Genomic DNA, 17,332 nt, shown 5'->3' on the forward strand with positions numbered 1-17,332 from the left:
AGGAAAGGATAAGAGAATGGAAGAAAAGAGGGAACTTAAAACAAGCATCAGTGAATTCAATAAGCAATGCTATCTAACGTGCACATTTCTTCCAAGAATCTGACAGCACCTTTTCCAAGTAACAAATTTTATTAAAAGCATAAGTTTTTGAAAAGCTGCAACTCATGAAAGCTTATGTCTTTGAATAAAATCTGTGACTCGGAACGAGTGCTACGAGTTTTATAGACTAGCATAGCTCTCCTCCTACGATCTCATTGTTTTGTGAACAGGAACTAGAAAATTTATGCCAGGTAGGACTGTCAATAGCTAGCAATTTGATCCTCGAAGCAGAATCTGCCCAGCTTACAAAGGCAACATTTGGAGGATTAGGGTTCCCTTCCTGCTTTCTAGCAGAGATATGTGGACACCAAGGTCATCTATCACTGCAGTAGCTTCATTTCTGGGAACACTGTGTCCTTCATTCTGTGTTCTGACTATTTTGCAAGGTACTTGAGGCCATATTCTTTAACTGGGCATTCGGTAGGTAATTTCTTGACATTATTGATGGGCTAACGATTTGTTTATGTTTATTGTTACTGCAGAGTTTATGCTTAAAGGGATTGATTTCTGTATTTTTAATCTTTTTTTAATGTGTGGATTTGTTCAACTTGGTGGTGTATAAGCACTGTAAAAACAACTAAGTGCTGATGATGGATTGCTGCTTTTCTGATTGAGCAGCGGCATGGTACTGAAAATTATTTGATCAAAAGAGGGACAAAGAAGGTAAAGTATGGAGAAAATTTATTTTAAGGGATTAATTTGGCAGGGAGAGGATTTATTACTGACAGAACATACAGAAAGAAAGTCTTTTTGTGATTTACATCATTCACATGATACCATTATACTAATTACATCATTTATGTGATGCCATTACACAAATTGTCCATGGGAATTTGTTCCACTGTATGCAAAGATAGTTGTATCAAGGTTTAATAAATGAAGGGTTTCTCTGTACAACTATACCATTATGCTCCCATCCAATTAACCAACAAGGAAAAAAAGATTCCAATACTAAACTTCTCTGGTAAATCATGCCAGTTTACAAAATAGTAATACAAAAATCCGAAGTGCAATAAGAACAAAAAAAATATTAGTTGAATGGCTTGGGAAAGCCAACATAAAAGAATGCAGATCTAATTGGGATTCCCCTAAACTAGAATATAAATTTAAAGGGCAAATCTTTCCCAGTTTTAAAACTGAACCCACAATTCGAATGTCCCAGGGTTGTTGAGAACTACACATTAAGGTTCATGAAATAATTCCATAGGAACTAAAACTTAGATTTTGAATGCTTTTCGGAAGAAAGATAAGCCATATTAAGGTGCTGGTAGGGATAAGTCATATTAAGGTGCTGGTAGGGATTACACTTCTCCAGCCCTGCACAATTCATTGAGGGGGAAAAGCTGCATTGGTAATATTGAAAATTGTAATGTGCTGCAGAGAAATACTGATCAGCTGCTCCATGGCAATGGAAGTACTAGAGTGGGCTGCAGTGACAGCTCTGGATTTATTGTAGTACTTATTTTTTCAAAGACTGTTTGGTGGGCCACATGTAGCCCCCAGGCTGTATAATATGAAGGCGTGCAGTATTCAAGCTTGAAACAAAATGCTTTTAAAATCAAACATTTTCAAAAAAAGGTGAGCATTTCAGTCCATCACAAACAATAAATCTCTAAAAGGTTCATAAAGTGTCATTCAACATGGAAGTATTTCATAGACTGAACTTTAACAATAGCTTCTGAGCATTACAAAGGCTTGTTGTATTGATCACTTGGATTTATCAAAGTAATCATACTTCGAAACATCAACAGAAAATAATTCTAAAATGCAGAAACAGAGTAACCTTTGTTCCTTCTGAAAAGGAGCATTTGTAACCAAAGTCCAAACTATACACCTTCTGGAAAGAGGCAGAAAAAAGTGGAGGGCTTAAGTCTTGGGAATGGGGAACAGAAATATAAACATGAGTGGAAACATTCATTGGCTTTTTCCAAAAATAGTTATTATACCATTACGAAGGTTTTCTGAGTTAATAAACCACTTTCCTTCTCTGGAAAAATCAAGCTTCAACTAAGAAAACCAAACATTCCCAGAATGCAACTTAATTTTTTTAAAATATCTATTATTAAATGCAGATGAGGCATCTGCTATCTATAAAACCAGCTAATTCTTAAACACTTAAAATGAAGCCCTTTGACAACACTTGCCATAAATATAGCAAAACAGTTCTTCCATTTCACTAAAATAAATTCTTTTGGATTTTTTTAAAATTATGCATTTTCCAATGTAGTTAAAAGCCAGTGAAAGTATTTTCAAGCATATTAGACAAGATGAAGACAGTCAACAGCATTTAGCAAATACTTTGTCTCTAACAATATTAATACTTGAATAAGGAAAGCTGTGATGAGGACAGGGATCTAGGTACATTAGCTACATATTTGCACATCTATAAAATAACAATCTTATAATAAATAGAACTCCATTTACTCTGAGGTGATGTTACATCTTTCAAACTGCCTTTCTTCCATTATGAAACTAAGGAAGATCTTAAAATGGGTTTGAAACGGTTTCGCTCTCAAGCCCTGACCAGAGTTAAGCCTTCAAACTCAGCTTCAATTTGTAAGCCAGAAAACAGGAAGAATGTTATTGTTACTCAATAAGACGCTGCCACTTGCCTTTAGTTTGGGAATAAATAAAAACTTTTACCAAGAAACAGGTAATACAACCTCACCAGGTACACCTATTTGCCAATAAATTAATACAGCTAACCATCAGAGGACAAGTATAACTACCCCTCTGCAAGTGTCATTTAAAATCTATGCACTACAAATGATGAAACTGCATATAAATCAATGTGATAGGAAAACCTTAACAGAAAGTTTAAACCCTAACATGGTTCTAGTATGAATTGTTTGAGGTGGTTCATTTTCTGAATTAACCTGCTCTATACTCTGAAATAAATAAGCTCATTTTTTGGCTATGACAATCTGAGATATAAGGGCACATTAAATATCATCATTATCCTATTTGCAAGAACCTATACAGGAAATAGTATTTATTTGTCCAATTCCTGATAAAATACAAACTTTAGGGACTATTTTAAATCTTTTTTTAATCAATGGCTGTTCTGAAGATTCCTTGTAACTGTCATAAAGTACAGATGACATTGTCTTTTACAGAATTCTCTCTTAAATTTAGTCTAATCTGTATATATTGCCTTCCTGGGGATTCAGTTTTTTCTAGATCCTTTTTGACAACCTGATCCACCAGATTACTGTATTAGAATTATCTACTCTAACTGGCAGTGGATTTACCAGTTTCCATTGAAAAATTCTTCTGTCACCTCTACTTTTCTTAAAAAGAACATGGAAGAATTCAACATAAGGCATTCTTCATGCAATGCAACGAGCTGATCAATAGATTAACTTTTTATAAATGGCAACATGGAAAAATTATAGTTGACTCTTTCAAATGCTAAAAGCTTGGTAGCATTAAGGTACCGCCTTTCCTGAGCAAAGAGGTTGGATACTTCTGAAAGCCAGACGCCATGTTCCACACACGGAAATAGATGGGACCAGATGGTCCTTGGATGACACAACAGGAGACAAATGCTTTCCCTCCTCCCCAGACTTCTGCACCTCTCACACTGCTTGAAGGCAACATACTAATAACTCACCAAATTATTCAAGTACATGCTATCATCGTTAATATTTATTCAAGGGCATTAGCCATTTGAATGGCTGGAGATGGAAAGGAAACCACAGCCATGTGCATTTAAAGGATTAATGTCAACGATGGGATACTGCTTGATACTTTCTGTAAGATAAATGGTGCATTATGGTATTTTGGAAAAACCTAGAAGATCTTGCTTCAAGACTGGAGGGGCCAGAGGCAACAGCCCCTCATCTTATCACCATTACCATATGACAGCCTTAGTCTTTCCCCAAAGAAAAAAGTTTCGGTGCCAATGTTACTATTATTTGTATCAATGTTACTATTATCTGTACCAACGTTATCAATGTTCCTTTTTTAATCTGAAAGGTCTATGGAAAAGCATTCATTTACTAAACTCCTTGACTCATAAAGGCCTTCAGAGGTTAACAAATCAAAAATGGAATTCAACGGCTGAGTACCTAACGAAGTTATGAATCAGACTGTTGGGTTCTTTTTAATATTCCCTCAACTATTGGATGCTGTAGTATGTGTGGAAATGCAAACGAAGCAGGCATTTGGCACCACTGTTGTTTCTCACCTCTTTGAACCAATGATTTTTAAATGATTTTTTTTCCCCCTGTTCCAGGCCTGTTTTCCCCCTACTGAGAACTATGATGATGCTGACCTTCCTCTTCCCACCAAGCTACCTATCAGCTGCTCCCAGGGACACCGAAGGGGGCCTTGGGAAGGACCCAATTCCATCTCTGGTGCTTAGAAAGTACATCTGGGGACGGAGAGGCTGATCTCCTTTGCAGGCCTCTTGTTCCCCCACCCACACACAAGGATCCACTACTTTTTTTTTCTTCTTCTTCTTCTTCCCAGAAAACCGCCAGCATCTGTCTGTTCCTTTCCCTCTTGTCCACAGGATTTTGGAGAGCGTCCTCTGACTGTCCCTTGCCTACATGGGGTGGGGGGTGGGGGTCGGGGCAATCTGCCCCTCCCTCTCTCAGTCCACTGTTTCCAACCAGGGCCCCTTCCCCAAGAAGGAGAGGGGAGTCCTGCCTCCCGCTTCCAGGGGTCACCCCCTTAAGAGTTCAAGATAGACTGCAGTTGGACAAGGAGGCTCCACTGGACCGCAGCCTCTCTCATCTCTCCCCCCACCATTCAGCCCACTGTTTCCAACCAAGGCCCTTTCTCTGAGAGGGGATGGAGGTCAGCCCTCCCCTTCCTCCAGGGGTCACCCCCCAGTGCTCTAGGAGCTCAAGGTAGACTGCTGCTGGTCAAGGAGGCTCTACTGGACCACAGCCTCTCCCGTCTCCCCCAAACCCACTGTTTCCAACCAGGGCCCCTTCCCCAAGATGGAGGGGGAGAGGTACGGCCTCCCCTTCCTCCAGCGCTTTAGGAGCTCAAGGTAGACTGCTGCTGGTCAAGGAGGCTCTACTGGACCACAGCCTCTCCCGTCTCCCCCCAAACCCACTATTTCCAACCAGGGCCCCTTCCCCAAGATGGAGGGAGGAGAGGTACGGCCTCCCCTTCCTCCAGCGCTTTAGGAGTTCAAAGTAGACTGCTGCTGGTCAAGGAGGCTCTACTGGACCACAGCCTCTCCTGTCTCCCCCCCAACCCACTGTTTCCAACCAGGGTCCCTTCCCCAAGAGAAGGGGGGTCAGCCTCCCCTTCCTCCAGGGGTCACCCCCCGCGCTCTAGGAGTTCAAGGTAGACTGCTGCTGGACAAGGAGGCTCCACTGGACCGCAGCCTCTCCTCTCTCGTCTTCCCCCCCCCCTTCTCCCGCCTTCCCTACCCGCTTCTCAGCAGGGCAAGGCCAGGCCAGGCCAGGCCAGGCCAGGCCAGGCGGGGGATGCGGGCCCTTCCTTTCTGGCCTTCCCAACCGTCACCCCTCCGCCGTCCCGTCCCCTCCTCACCGGGGCCCCACCGCTTTTTACGCTCCCCGTCCGGCGGCCGCGTCCTGCATTGACCCGGAAACAGCTCGCTCGGGATGGGAAGGAAGGAGCGAGGCAGCGCGCGCGACCGGAGGGGGAGGAGGGAGCCGGAGAAATAAAACCAAACATCACGTGACTTCCCTCACGTGAGAGGAGGGCAGCCACGCGCCGTTGCCCTGGAGACGCGGCGGCGCCGGGAAAGGGACGCGGGAGGCGCGCATGCGCCTCGCGGGCCTCCCTACCCCAACGGCCGCCGCGCGACCCAACGGTTTTTCCCGCTTCTTTCCGTTTGAAAGTCTCCCCTCCACCACCACCACCCAGCCGCGCGACGCCCTAAAGGGAGGGGGGAATAACGGTCGTTTCTATTGCGCTTTCTGAGGCGCTCTCTGTAATAGTCTCCTCCTGGCTTGTGTCTATGGAGATTCTAGTCATCCAGGTCATAAATGTCGATGGGGATTCTCCGTCCTCCAGGTTATGATTGTCCCAAAGGTGCTTTTTTTTTTCCCCCAAGAGGCAACTGGACTTTCTGGTTTTTCTTTTGAAGACGTTTCGCTTTTCATCCAAGAAGCTTCTTCAGCTCTTGACTGGATGGTGGGGAATGGATCAGTCCAGTCACTTCAGTCAGAAATGAAGAAGCTTCTTGGATGAGAAGCGAAAGGTCTTCCAAGAAAAACCTCAGAAAGTCCAAGTTGCCTCTTGAAAAAAAGAAGCACCTTTGGGAATCTCCTGGCTTGTTTAAACCCCGATTTGTTGGCTTAGACATGGATCCTTGGTAAGCCACAAAAGCTGGCTGGCCTTGAGCATCCTAGTTTATGGTTAAAAAACATCTGCCGTAGCTGTCCCGATGCCAGGTGCTGAAACGGGTTTAGAGTCTGAAAGAAATCAGTGCTAAATGGGGGTTACACAAGGTTGAAAAGTAAATTAATCCAAGAGTGTCCCTGATAAGCACCACGGTAATTGGTTTTCTGCTGACACAGGCGGGTTGAGAGTTTTAAACATAACCCTGAATGTTGGCTGGATGCTTTCCCACCTCTTAAAATTCTTCTTTCTTAGGAGTGGCAGGACCTCTGTTTGAGATGAAGGGGAGCTGCTTCTCTTGGCCAGGACTGGGAAAACGGGTGTCCCAGAGCTCAGTCCCGTCCCCTTCTTCAATTGCACAGGGAGAGCCTATTTTCACCCCAAAATGACAGCTGCTGCTGGTGTCAAGGCTTATTGGGGCTCCCTAAATATTCTGCAATGTTACTTTGATCAGTGGCTTTTGTATAACTAACCCTTAAGCGCAGCTTTCACTACATCTGAGGGGTCTTAAACCTGCATTTCTCAATATTGGAAACTTTAACTTGGGTGGACTTCAACTCACAGAATTCTCAATTCAGTATCTAGCTGTTTATGTCCATGTCTGTCTATGTCTATGTCTGTCTCTATGTCTATGTCTGTGTCTATCTATGTCTATGTCTGTCTCTATGTCTGTCTATCTATGTCTATGTCTGTGTCTGTCTCTATCTATGTCTGTCTGTCTATCTATGTCTCTATGTCTGTCTGTATCTATGTCTGTCTGTATGTCTATGTCTGTGTCTGTCTCTATCTATGTCTGTCTGTCTATCTATGTCTCTATGTCTGTCTATCTATGTCTATGTCTGTGTCTGTCTCTATCTATGTCTGTCTGTCTATCTATGTCTCTATGTCTGTCTGTCTATGTCTATGTCTGTGTGTCTCTATGTCTGTCTGTTTATCTATGTCTATGTCTATGTCTGTCTGTCTGTCTATGTCTGTCTATCTATGTCTATGTCTGTGTCTGTCTCTATGTCTGTCTATCTATGTCTATGTCTGTCTGTCTCTATGTCTATCTGTCTATCTATGTCTCTATGTCTGTCTGTATCTATGTCTGTCTGTCTATGTCTATGTCTGTGTGTCTCTATCTATGTCTGTCTGTTTATCTATGTCTATGTCTATGTCTGTCTGTCTTTATGTCTGTCTATCTATGTCTATGTCTGTGTCTGTCTCTATGTCTGTCTATCTATGTCTATGTCTGTGTCTGTCTCTATCTATGTCTGTCTATCTATGTCTCTATGTCTGTCTATCTATGTCTATGTCTGTGTCTGTCTCTATCTATGTCTGTCTGTCTATCTATGTCTCTATGTCTGTCTGTCTATGTCTATGTCTGTGTGTCTCTATGTCTGTCTGTTTATCTATGTCTATGTCTATGTCTGTCTGTCTCTATGTCTGTCTATCTATGTCTATGTCTGTGTCTGTCTCTATGTCTGTCTATCTATGTCTATGTCTGTCTGTCTCTATGTCTATCTGTCTATCTATGTCTCTATGTCTGTCTGTATCTATGTCTGTCTGTCTATGTCTATGTCTGTGTGTCTCTATCTATGTCTGTCTGTTTATCTATGTCTATGTCTATGTCTGTCTGTCTTTATGTCTGTCTATCTATGTCTATGACTGTGTCTGTCTCTATGTCTGTCTATCTATGTCTATGTCTGTGTCTGTCTCTATCTATGTCTGTCTATCTATGTCTCTATGTCTGTCTATCTATGTCTATGTCTGTGTCTGTCTCTATCTATGTCTGTCTGTCTATCTATGTCTCTATGTCTGTCTGTATCTATGTCTGTCTGTCTATGTCTATGTCTGTGTGTCTCTATCTATGTCTGTCTGTTTATCTATGTCTATGTCTATGTCTGTCTGTCTCTATGTCTGTCTATCTATGTCTACGTCTGTGTCTATCTATGTCTGTCTATCTATGTCTATGTCTGTCTGTCTCTATCTATGTCTATCTGTCTCTATCTATGTCTGTGTCTGTCTGACTGACTCTCTCTCTCTCTCTTTATCCATCTACCTATATCTGTGTCTGTCTTTCTCTCTCTCTCTCTCTCTCTTCCATTTCCTTCCTTCCTTCCTTCCTTCCTTCCTTCCTTCCTTCCTTCCTTCCTTCCTTCCTTCCTCCCTCCCTCCCTCCCTCCCTCCCTCCCTTCCTCCCTCCCATTTTCCCATCCCTTCATTCCTTTCTTTCTCCCTCCCTCCCTCCCTGCCTTCCTGCAGGAGGGAGCAAGGGCCTGTGTGAATGGACCATGTTTGTGCTACTGCACCATATCTCCATTGACTTTGTCGTTATACGCTTCCCACAAGCAAAGACTTTGTCAATGGAAAAGTGGGAAGGAGCATAGGAATGCTGGCAATCATTTCCTCCCAGATTCCCCCTTGATTTGTGGGAAACTGTCAGGGGAACTTTGAAAATGAGACTTACACAACAACATAGCACTGGCACTGAACAGCACAGTAGTGCTGAAGCAGCAAAACAATCCCCAAATTTCATTCTCTTGGGTCCCAGCGTTCTATAAATTAACCACATTTGAGGTAACTTTGTTGAAAAAGTTTTGCCCTGTGAAGCAGCATTTCACCCAATACCAAACAGACATGAGGATTTTATTCATACATAGATGAAGCTAATTTCAAAGCAAGAATAACTAAGATATTCAGTATATATTCAAACTCACAAAGGTCATCAAATTATGTGTATTTTACAACTGGTCTTCGGTTTTCTCCACCTTTCTTCAAATAATTGACCCAGACTTATAAATTATAGGATCAAAAGAGGAACAAGCCAAAATTCCCTTCTAGTTTTTCAATTTCTAAAAGGCATAGGAATAGAGCCCCACTTCCAATTTTTCTTTGAAAGGTGTAAATATTGACTAAGCAACCCAGGAGATATTTGGGTCTCTTTAGCCTTTTCCTGCAATCGAAAGTACATCAACCATATTTATAATGAGTACTGGATGGTTTTGATTTTTGAATGCTAAACCAAATGATCTGTTGGAGCAGGGAATAAAATATAGAAAATAAAAATAAAAATGTCACCTGAGAGTATGTGAGGATGACAGTAGTTGGCGAGCAAACAATTTTACCAATATTTCTGGATGCTACCACTTGCATGAGATTGTTGATGGGTCTGATACCTAGTCAGTTTTGCTTCAATGGGTTTTTTTAAATTACTGAAGGCTATCAGTTTCAAATACTAGAGTTTATATTACAAGGCCTTACTGGTTCAGACAGCTTAAAAATTAAACCTGTCAGAGCAAATAAACAGGCAAGGTATCGAGTTGAAGGCTTTGCATAAGTGTTAGTATCCCAGTTTATTCGTGCAAATGAGAATAGGAATTTCCTTTTTAAGGTCACTCATAAATGCAGTAGGGATATAGAATCTGGAACAACTATGTTTTTTGATCAGACAAATCAGTCACTGTCGCTTTCCAATGGAAATCACAGAGGTCTTTCTGCACTCATTTGCTGTGACCACCCTTTGGCTGTGGACTAAATTACATTCAACCTTAGTTCATTCAGAGCTAAGCTTAGAAAAGCTGAAGTGCAAAACTCATCAATGTTACCTGAGATCACAGACAAATTCTGACAGGTTTTCTCTTTCACAAGTAAAGCAACCTCAATTTGAAGAAACCAATTACACGTTTGGAAAATATTTTTTTAAAAATTATTTAGGCATATTAATTAAAAACTATACTAACTTTAATAGAGTACTTAGATCAACTTGATTTACTGTCATGCATCATGGTACTTTGAATTATATTTTGTAATATAAAACAAAATTTGGAGAAGCAGAAAGATTAGCAGATTGTTAAAATAAATTAAGCATATTTTAATTCCTCTTTCGTTATTTTTGGGTTCCAAAGTGCATCATATACATTAGCTGATATTACTTAAAACAATCCTGAAATATGGATTATTATCCCTGAACTGAAAATGAGATGCCAAACCAACACAGCTTTTCTAATGCAATTGTGAAAAAATCTTTACTGGCCACATTTCTCTCTTCTGCTAGAAACTATTCAGTGCTTTATATTAAGTGAAATTAATTCTCATTTTTCTTATCCCTTTGCCCACTACTGTCTTCTTCACTTTTCAGACCATTTATGATTATTCTGTACACAAATATCTGGTCCATGACTATGCTCAGTGACTGAGGGAATGAGTTATAGCGTTTGTGTATCAAAGTAAATTCCGTTATCCAATTGTATTTATTATATTCTAACAGGAACTGTAGCTTTTCCTCCATTTTAAATATATGTTATTTTCCAAGGCTGATGTATATTTTAAATATGAACTGTTTAATATGCGGGGTGCTTCCTAATCTTAATTTGTCATCTTAATAGTTTTATGAAACTCACCATTGTCATTCTACCAAGGAATGAAAATGGGCTTATAGATTAATGTACTTAAATTCTTTTTGCAGTCATATTTCTTCTTGCAAGGATTCCTAGGATCCAGTATTCCATTGCAGACTAGTCACAGAGCTGTGGTGGTGCAGTGGTTCGGATGCAGTACTGCAGGCTAACGCACTGCTCACTCCAGGTCCAGGAGTTCGATCCTGACTGGCTCAAAGTTGATTCATCCTTCCATCCTTCCAAGGTTGATAAAATGAGGACCCAGATTGCTGGGGCAATATGCTGACTCTGTAAACCGCTTAGAGAGAGCTAGCTATAAAGCACTGTGAAGCAGTATATAAATCTACTGCTATTGCTGTCTTACAAAGCTAGTTCAAAAACTACAGTTGCATCTTATGCAGAGAGTGGAAAGTAGAATGTATTGTTTGACTAAAATGCAGAAGCAAAGGAGGCTGATTCAGAAGATACGACGGATTTCTGAATTGAAGAAATGTTATTTCAAAGTAATAAAATTTGAATCTGAAGCCTGCAACATTTTGCTAGCAGTTCAAGATACAGAGACAAATAGCACACGTGAACATGAATAAGAACCTGAATTGGAACAATAAAGATCAATTCAATAAAATAGTTATTTATCTGCAATGTTTGCTTTCAGTACTCTAGAAAAGAATTGGTATAAAAAGCAAATAAACATTACTCTCGTAACCAGGTAGAGTAGAAAAATGAAAAGGCCCTCTCTGTTCTTTCACAGCATGAAAAGGCCATTGTGTTTTTCTTTCCAAGAAACCAGTGAAGATAAAGTTGTCATTCCTAGCAGACACGGTGACCTAAATAAAAAGATTGGTCCCACCTCCCTTGTTACCAATGCAAACTTTATCTCTTCACATGGGCTGGGAATTGCAAAAGCATTCTGTTTTGATTTAACTGAACTTGAAATCTCAGTAATTGCATCCACCGAGATCAGAGATAACCCATCATTTTCATCAATATATTAATGCATCCAGAAGTCATATCTCAAACTGGACTCCAAGGGAAGAATAAATCTCTTTAACATTGAATGTAAATTAACTTGTCTGGAAATCAAAACTCATCCAACATTCATTACAGAAGGAACTCCTAGTATTTTACTTATCATAGGGGAGTCTCATATAACCTGTACTGGCAAAAGCCCAAAATGGCCATTTTAACATGGAACAGAGGAAGACTTAGCTAGCCTAAGTCTACAATCCTCACTTAGGTGCCTCTTGGGGCTATGAAGCTGAAGGTCTGTAATGGGTGGCAGGTACAGTAAAACAATTAAAAAAGGATAAAGGCATTATATTTGAATTGATCTAATCTTCTCTTCCCACTGGGATCTAAAGAGAGATCTTTCTAGAATTACCACATTTTATCAATAGACCCAGAGAAAAATTAACAAAAGCCTGAATTTCATTTACATGTGAGTAGGAAGAAAGGTCAGTGAAAACTGTTTTTACTCTGTGCTCAGAACGCCCAGGAGCAGAATAAAACAACTCTCTGTCTCTTACCTGTCTTGCAAGCACCGGAGAAGTTGCTTCAGCTAGAAGACATTTCATTAATTGGTCCGCTAATTTCTTGGAAAATTTCAAACTCAAAACTCTGATTTGTGATTTACAGATACAAAAGTGAGGTACAAACCATTAGATGCAAAATGTGTACACATAAGGGAAAATTCAATGACATATTCAGAAACATAGGTCCAGATTGTGAACATTTTGAATCACCTTTGTGTATTGTTTATACTGTAAAACAGCCTTTACTGGTGCCTCCGTTGAAATAATTCATTTTCTCAATAGAAATGTATATATATATAGGTTAATTTACCTAGGAACACTGCTGCCAGCTACTTCCTAGCTCGGATCCTGTGTCTAACAATTCTCTTATGAAATAAGTTGTTACCTGGCTCAAAAAGGTTTGGAAGCAGTGGTTCTGGGTTGTGTGTTTGTGTGTGGGTGTGTGTCCTTGTGCATCAGATTGCTGCTGAAGTATTTTTGAACTGAACTGAGTGTGTATGTGAGAAAAGAGTAGGGCAGCCATTGAATTCTGTAAGTGCTACAGTACTGCATATTTAGACTCATTGTGGAGTTGGAAGGCTTTATAAATTTACAAAGATAAATATCTGAATAAAATGCCGAGGCTGCTCCAGTACTATAAGCTGCGCATTCATAAACCAAAGTCTACAGATAGCTTATCCCCAAAACATGCTTGTATTAAAGAAATAATAGCTTGCACAGGGCCTAAATCTACATTTAGATAATGGCAGGATTAGTGCTTATTATCTCAGTTCTACCCCATACTTCCTTGCAAAATGGGATGGCTATTATTTTAAGCCTCAAGACGAGCATCAAATGGGAACAGCAGAGAAAGAACAGCCACAGCGAAATTGTCAATAAAATCTCAGCGCAAGACACTATTGTAATAAAGTTGCTATGTTTAGAAGAAGAAAAAAAAAAAGCCTTAGGATATGCAAAATCCAGTTCCAGTGATGCAGTTTAAACAGGCATGTCCCACTGTGGCCACATATATAATCATTCTCGGAATGTGTAAGTGCTTTGGAGCTTGAAAAAAAAAATGCAGAGTCTTTCACTTTGTTCAATTCTTTAAAAGGCAGCTCGGGTTCAATTATTCATGAGATTCTTTTTCCTCCCTTTGGGAAATCTGTAAATAAACGTTAAAAGACCCATGCTCGTTTGATGCTATTCCCTTCTGTCTGTGCAAGCATGTTGGTCTGTCAGGCAAGTGGATATGACAGCAGTCTTTGTTTGTAGAATTGATCAGTGAGTGTTGCTGGTACCTGAGAAACGTCTGAAAGGGATTTTGGGGGTTTAGTGTCCATATGTCATTCCTCCCTGCCTTGTTACTCAAATACGTCTGTTTGCTTTCATTGCCTGCCCCAAATGTCTAATGTGAGCTGATTTGTAAGGTATGATCAGGAATTGACAATTGCCACAAACATAAGAGAAATGAATTTAAATCGTAGCTCTAACCAGCGTGACCTGGAGGTAATTAAGGGTAGAAGCTGTAGCCCCAAAGCATCGTCGGGTCAGCTATCCATTCCTGGACTAGAACAACCAATGGAATTTGTGTGTAGAATAACAATGATAGAAGACTGTAGCTTTCATTTTTCTGTGTATGAACTTCTTATAGCTACTTATTGGGTATTATGCAAAGCAGGGCCCTGGATGAGGCAGATATTGGATTTAATCCAACAGTGCTTTTCTTATTCAAAAAATATAACTCATCTCATATTTGGGGAAAGTGATTTAAGATTCTATCCATATTTGCACCACCCATGTAGTGACTATAGCAAGTGTTTCTAACTATAAACAAGTGTAGCAAATTAATACTAAAATGGCAATTATTGGACTAGTGTTAGGTCAGAATACGGCTATGCAGCTCAGTAGTATCCTCTCTTTCTCCACTAGCTACTTTAGTGGAGTTATCATGATGACATAAATGAAGGAAAGAAGAATAGTAGTTAATTGCTTTGAGTTCCTTAGCTGAAAGGTGGGATATAAATGTAATAAATTCATAGTTATACCAAACAGAATAACAAAAATCCACATTAAACTAAGATCAAGATCTCTCATTTTCATTATGATTTTGCTGCTTACTCTCTGGGGTAAAAACAGAATTTCCCTTCTGTATATACTGTGCAGTTGCACAATCACAAAAACCTCTCTCTATTCTTGTCCTAAAAGTTTCTCACTATTCATTCCCACATTACTTACCAGTGTGTCAAAGGTTTCACATTTCCCTTATTAAAATACAAGAACAGAAGGTACACTTTTCTGTATTTCACGCTTATATGCCAGAAGAAATTACTTCAGCATTTGCTACGTATAATTCTTGGGATCCTATTTCTAGAGTTGAAAATCGATCGTATCTATTAAAGTTGTTAGATATATCATAAATTATTTAGGAGAATTTAGCTGATTGTTTTTTTCCCTCACTTCTCAGGGGAAATGATTAATAATGTACAGTACATAAGCAGTATTGTAGCCCAATCGAGTCACAGTTTTAATACAGATCTAGATGAATTTCAGTTTCTTGAATGCCATGAGTAAAGGCTGGATGGAGTTAAGATTGGGACCAAGGACAATATAATATAGCTTAATTGACTGGCAGACAAATGACTCGAAATGTCAATATCAAGAATGCCGTAAATTACTCCGGCTATAGGCAGCTAATGACCTTGTGTATTCAAATTCCTGCTCCTCTGAATAGCAAGCAGGGATATAAAGGGGAAAGCTCCTTCATGGAAGGACATATTTTATTTAACACAATATTAAAAAACAACAACCCAACAATGTGACAGGATCATCTCTGATTTCTAATTGTTCATTGTCAACTTAATTTCTCTCCCACCCTTCTATAATTTTTTAACGGTAAGAATTTGTATAGAATTGCATTTTAGAAAATAGAAGCCATGTATGAAAACCCACATCAACCAAGGGATTTCCTGATTGCTGACCCATTATCCTCATTTAATCTTCCACGGAAGTGGATTCCTTTTGATTTTCCCTCCAAACCAGTTTGTAACACTGAACTCTGAGATATTCTGTAGGTGTAAAGTGATAATACAAAAGTTTGGGTTTTTTTTTCCCAGACCGTCTCATTACTGTTCATAAAATAATTTGTGAAGATGCATCTTTTAATTTAAAAAAATAGGGCTAAGACTTGACTTTCAGAAATTCACTGACTGGCATGGTTATTTATAACTCTACTGGGGAGAAAGGACAAAAATCCCCTTTCCTGTTCCCTGTTTAACCCTGTGCTGGACTGGCTTGCTTTCTTATAAAGCTATTAAGCAGAGCTTTTAAGAAAGAATGGAGAAAGAAAAAGTCATTGTAGAAGCCTCCGAGTTTAGTTTGCTGGATGCTTTTTTCTATCTGTAATTCTTTGACTAGACAACAGTCAGCAACCCATGGCTCTGGAGCCACATGTGGCTCTTTCATCCCTCCGTTGCGGCTCCCTCTTGCTGGTTGGCTCCACAATTGATAGGGTTTTTGATTAGGACAGGTAGAGGAAAAAGGATACTGTGCTAGGAGGAGACTCTATGGTGGGGGAACCAGACTTCTGGTTGGCTCCAGGATTGAATGAGGGGCTTCCACTTAGGACCTTTGTGACTCTTTGAATGCTTAAGGCTGCCAACCCCTGGACTAGACCTCTCTTTCATGAACTTGTAGCAAAGACATCTGTTTTCCCTCTCTCTCCGTGATCCTCCTTTTCTTCCTTACCTGCTGCAAAGCTAGGATATCTCAGCTCAGTTGGGTTGATATAATCTCAATGCACCAAAATTAAAATGGATTATTCTCCCTTTCTAAAAGAAAGTAGATCTCTCGACAGTTTAACAACGTCCACAGGGTGCTATATTCCCACCCCACAACTTGGCATAATATGTGTAATGACCTTCTTTCAGTAATGTTTTGCCTTTTTTTCACATCCCATACCTCAAATTCCATAGGAGCAATATTCTGAGGAAGCATTTTCCCCGGTTTAGCTGGGAAGGCTTCCCCCCCAGTACTCATAGAAAGAAGAACGTTAGAGACCCTCAGAGACGACAAGTAACAAGGCTGCTGTTGGGCTCGCTCCCAGCCTAAAGCTTTGATATGCTCTCAAGAAGCCGGGATGCCACTTTATTAATTTAAAAATAGTTCAACAACTGTGTGTACAAGTCTCATGTTCTGTAAAATGGAACATTAGCTTCTGTTTTGGCCATCTCCCCTGCTTTATTCGGGCTCGCTGCTGTTTGTCACCTTCTCCCATTCCAAACTCTCGTCGCTTTGCACGAGGGAATCTGGTCCTGGCCGGACACGAAGTCCTTGGAACCTCCGGCATTCAGGGCACACCCGGATGTGAGTACAACCTCGAGCCACCAGGGCAGCTTCTTGTGCAAGTCGCTGTGCCAGCTGGTCAGGGTCCCCACCACCACAGAGTTTGCCATTACTGAGTGTGGTAGTGATAGCCGTACGGGCTCTTCGGTCTTCCTGTATAATGGGGCGAGTCCGAAGAATAGCTCCTCGTCTTTGACGGGGGTGAAAACTGTCCCTGCAGAGAATGATGCTACGCAATTCCGACGCCATTTCCTGGCAGGCTGATATCTAAGAGGGGGTAAAAACAAAAAACCAAAGTATTAAAATACTAGTGTTTAAAAAACAACAACAATGTTTCAGTGTCAGTGGGGAACCATCTAAGAATTGCAGTGTTTGTTGGGGTTCAATTGGGAACTCCTACAACAAAAACAACTCCAATAAGCCATGTCCATAACGCTACCAGAAAATTGTAATGATGCAGTTACTAGACACTTACTCCTGGGGAGGAAAGCTATGGCAAATCTAGACATCATACTAAAAAGCAGAGATCTTACCCTGCCAACAAAAGTGTGTATAGTCAAGGCTATGGTTTTCCCAGTTGCAATATATGGCTGTGAAGATTGGACCGTAAGGAAGGCTGAGCGCCAAAGAATGGAGGCCTTTGAACTCTGGTGCTGGAGGAGAAGACTCCTG

The 17,332-nt window shown here is 40.4% G+C and overlaps 2 protein-coding genes and 1 long non-coding RNA gene across 5 annotated transcripts in view; 1 reads left to right on the forward strand and 2 right to left on the reverse strand.

Moving 5' to 3' along the window:
- LOC113441953 (tubulin-specific chaperone cofactor E-like protein) overlaps nucleotides 1-5,781 on the reverse strand; it is a 75,751-nt gene extending 69,970 nt beyond the window's left edge. The window contains exon 1 of one of the 2 annotated variants that reach the window (XM_087939156.1): nucleotides 5,611-5,781. The gene's annotated coding sequence lies outside the window, so the exon portion shown is untranslated. The remainder of the gene's footprint in view (nucleotides 1-5,610) is intronic. The other variant, XM_087939155.1, reaches the window with a different exon arrangement.
- LOC148125063 (uncharacterized) overlaps nucleotides 1-17,332 on the forward strand; it is a 558,115-nt gene that overhangs the window by 421,525 nt on the left and 119,258 nt on the right. The window lies entirely within an intron of this gene.
- The window catches only part of GRIK4 (glutamate ionotropic receptor kainate type subunit 4), a 337,150-nt gene continuing 336,218 nt past the window's right edge, over nucleotides 16,401-17,332 (reverse strand). For both annotated transcript variants that reach the window (XM_087939152.1, XM_087939153.1), the window contains exon 20: nucleotides 16,401-16,927. In XM_087939152.1, the coding sequence (XP_087795278.1) occupies nucleotides 16,556-16,927 (372 nt within the window). In that variant the 3' untranslated portion in view covers nucleotides 16,401-16,555. The remainder of the gene's footprint in view (nucleotides 16,928-17,332) is intronic.

The sequence above is a fragment of the Pseudonaja textilis genome, chromosome 9 (genome assembly GCF_049901715.1).
Source record: "Pseudonaja textilis isolate UNSWEBS1 chromosome 9, rPseTex1.2, whole genome shotgun sequence".
In the NCBI taxonomy this organism is placed as follows: domain Eukaryota; kingdom Metazoa; phylum Chordata; class Lepidosauria; order Squamata; family Elapidae; genus Pseudonaja; species Pseudonaja textilis.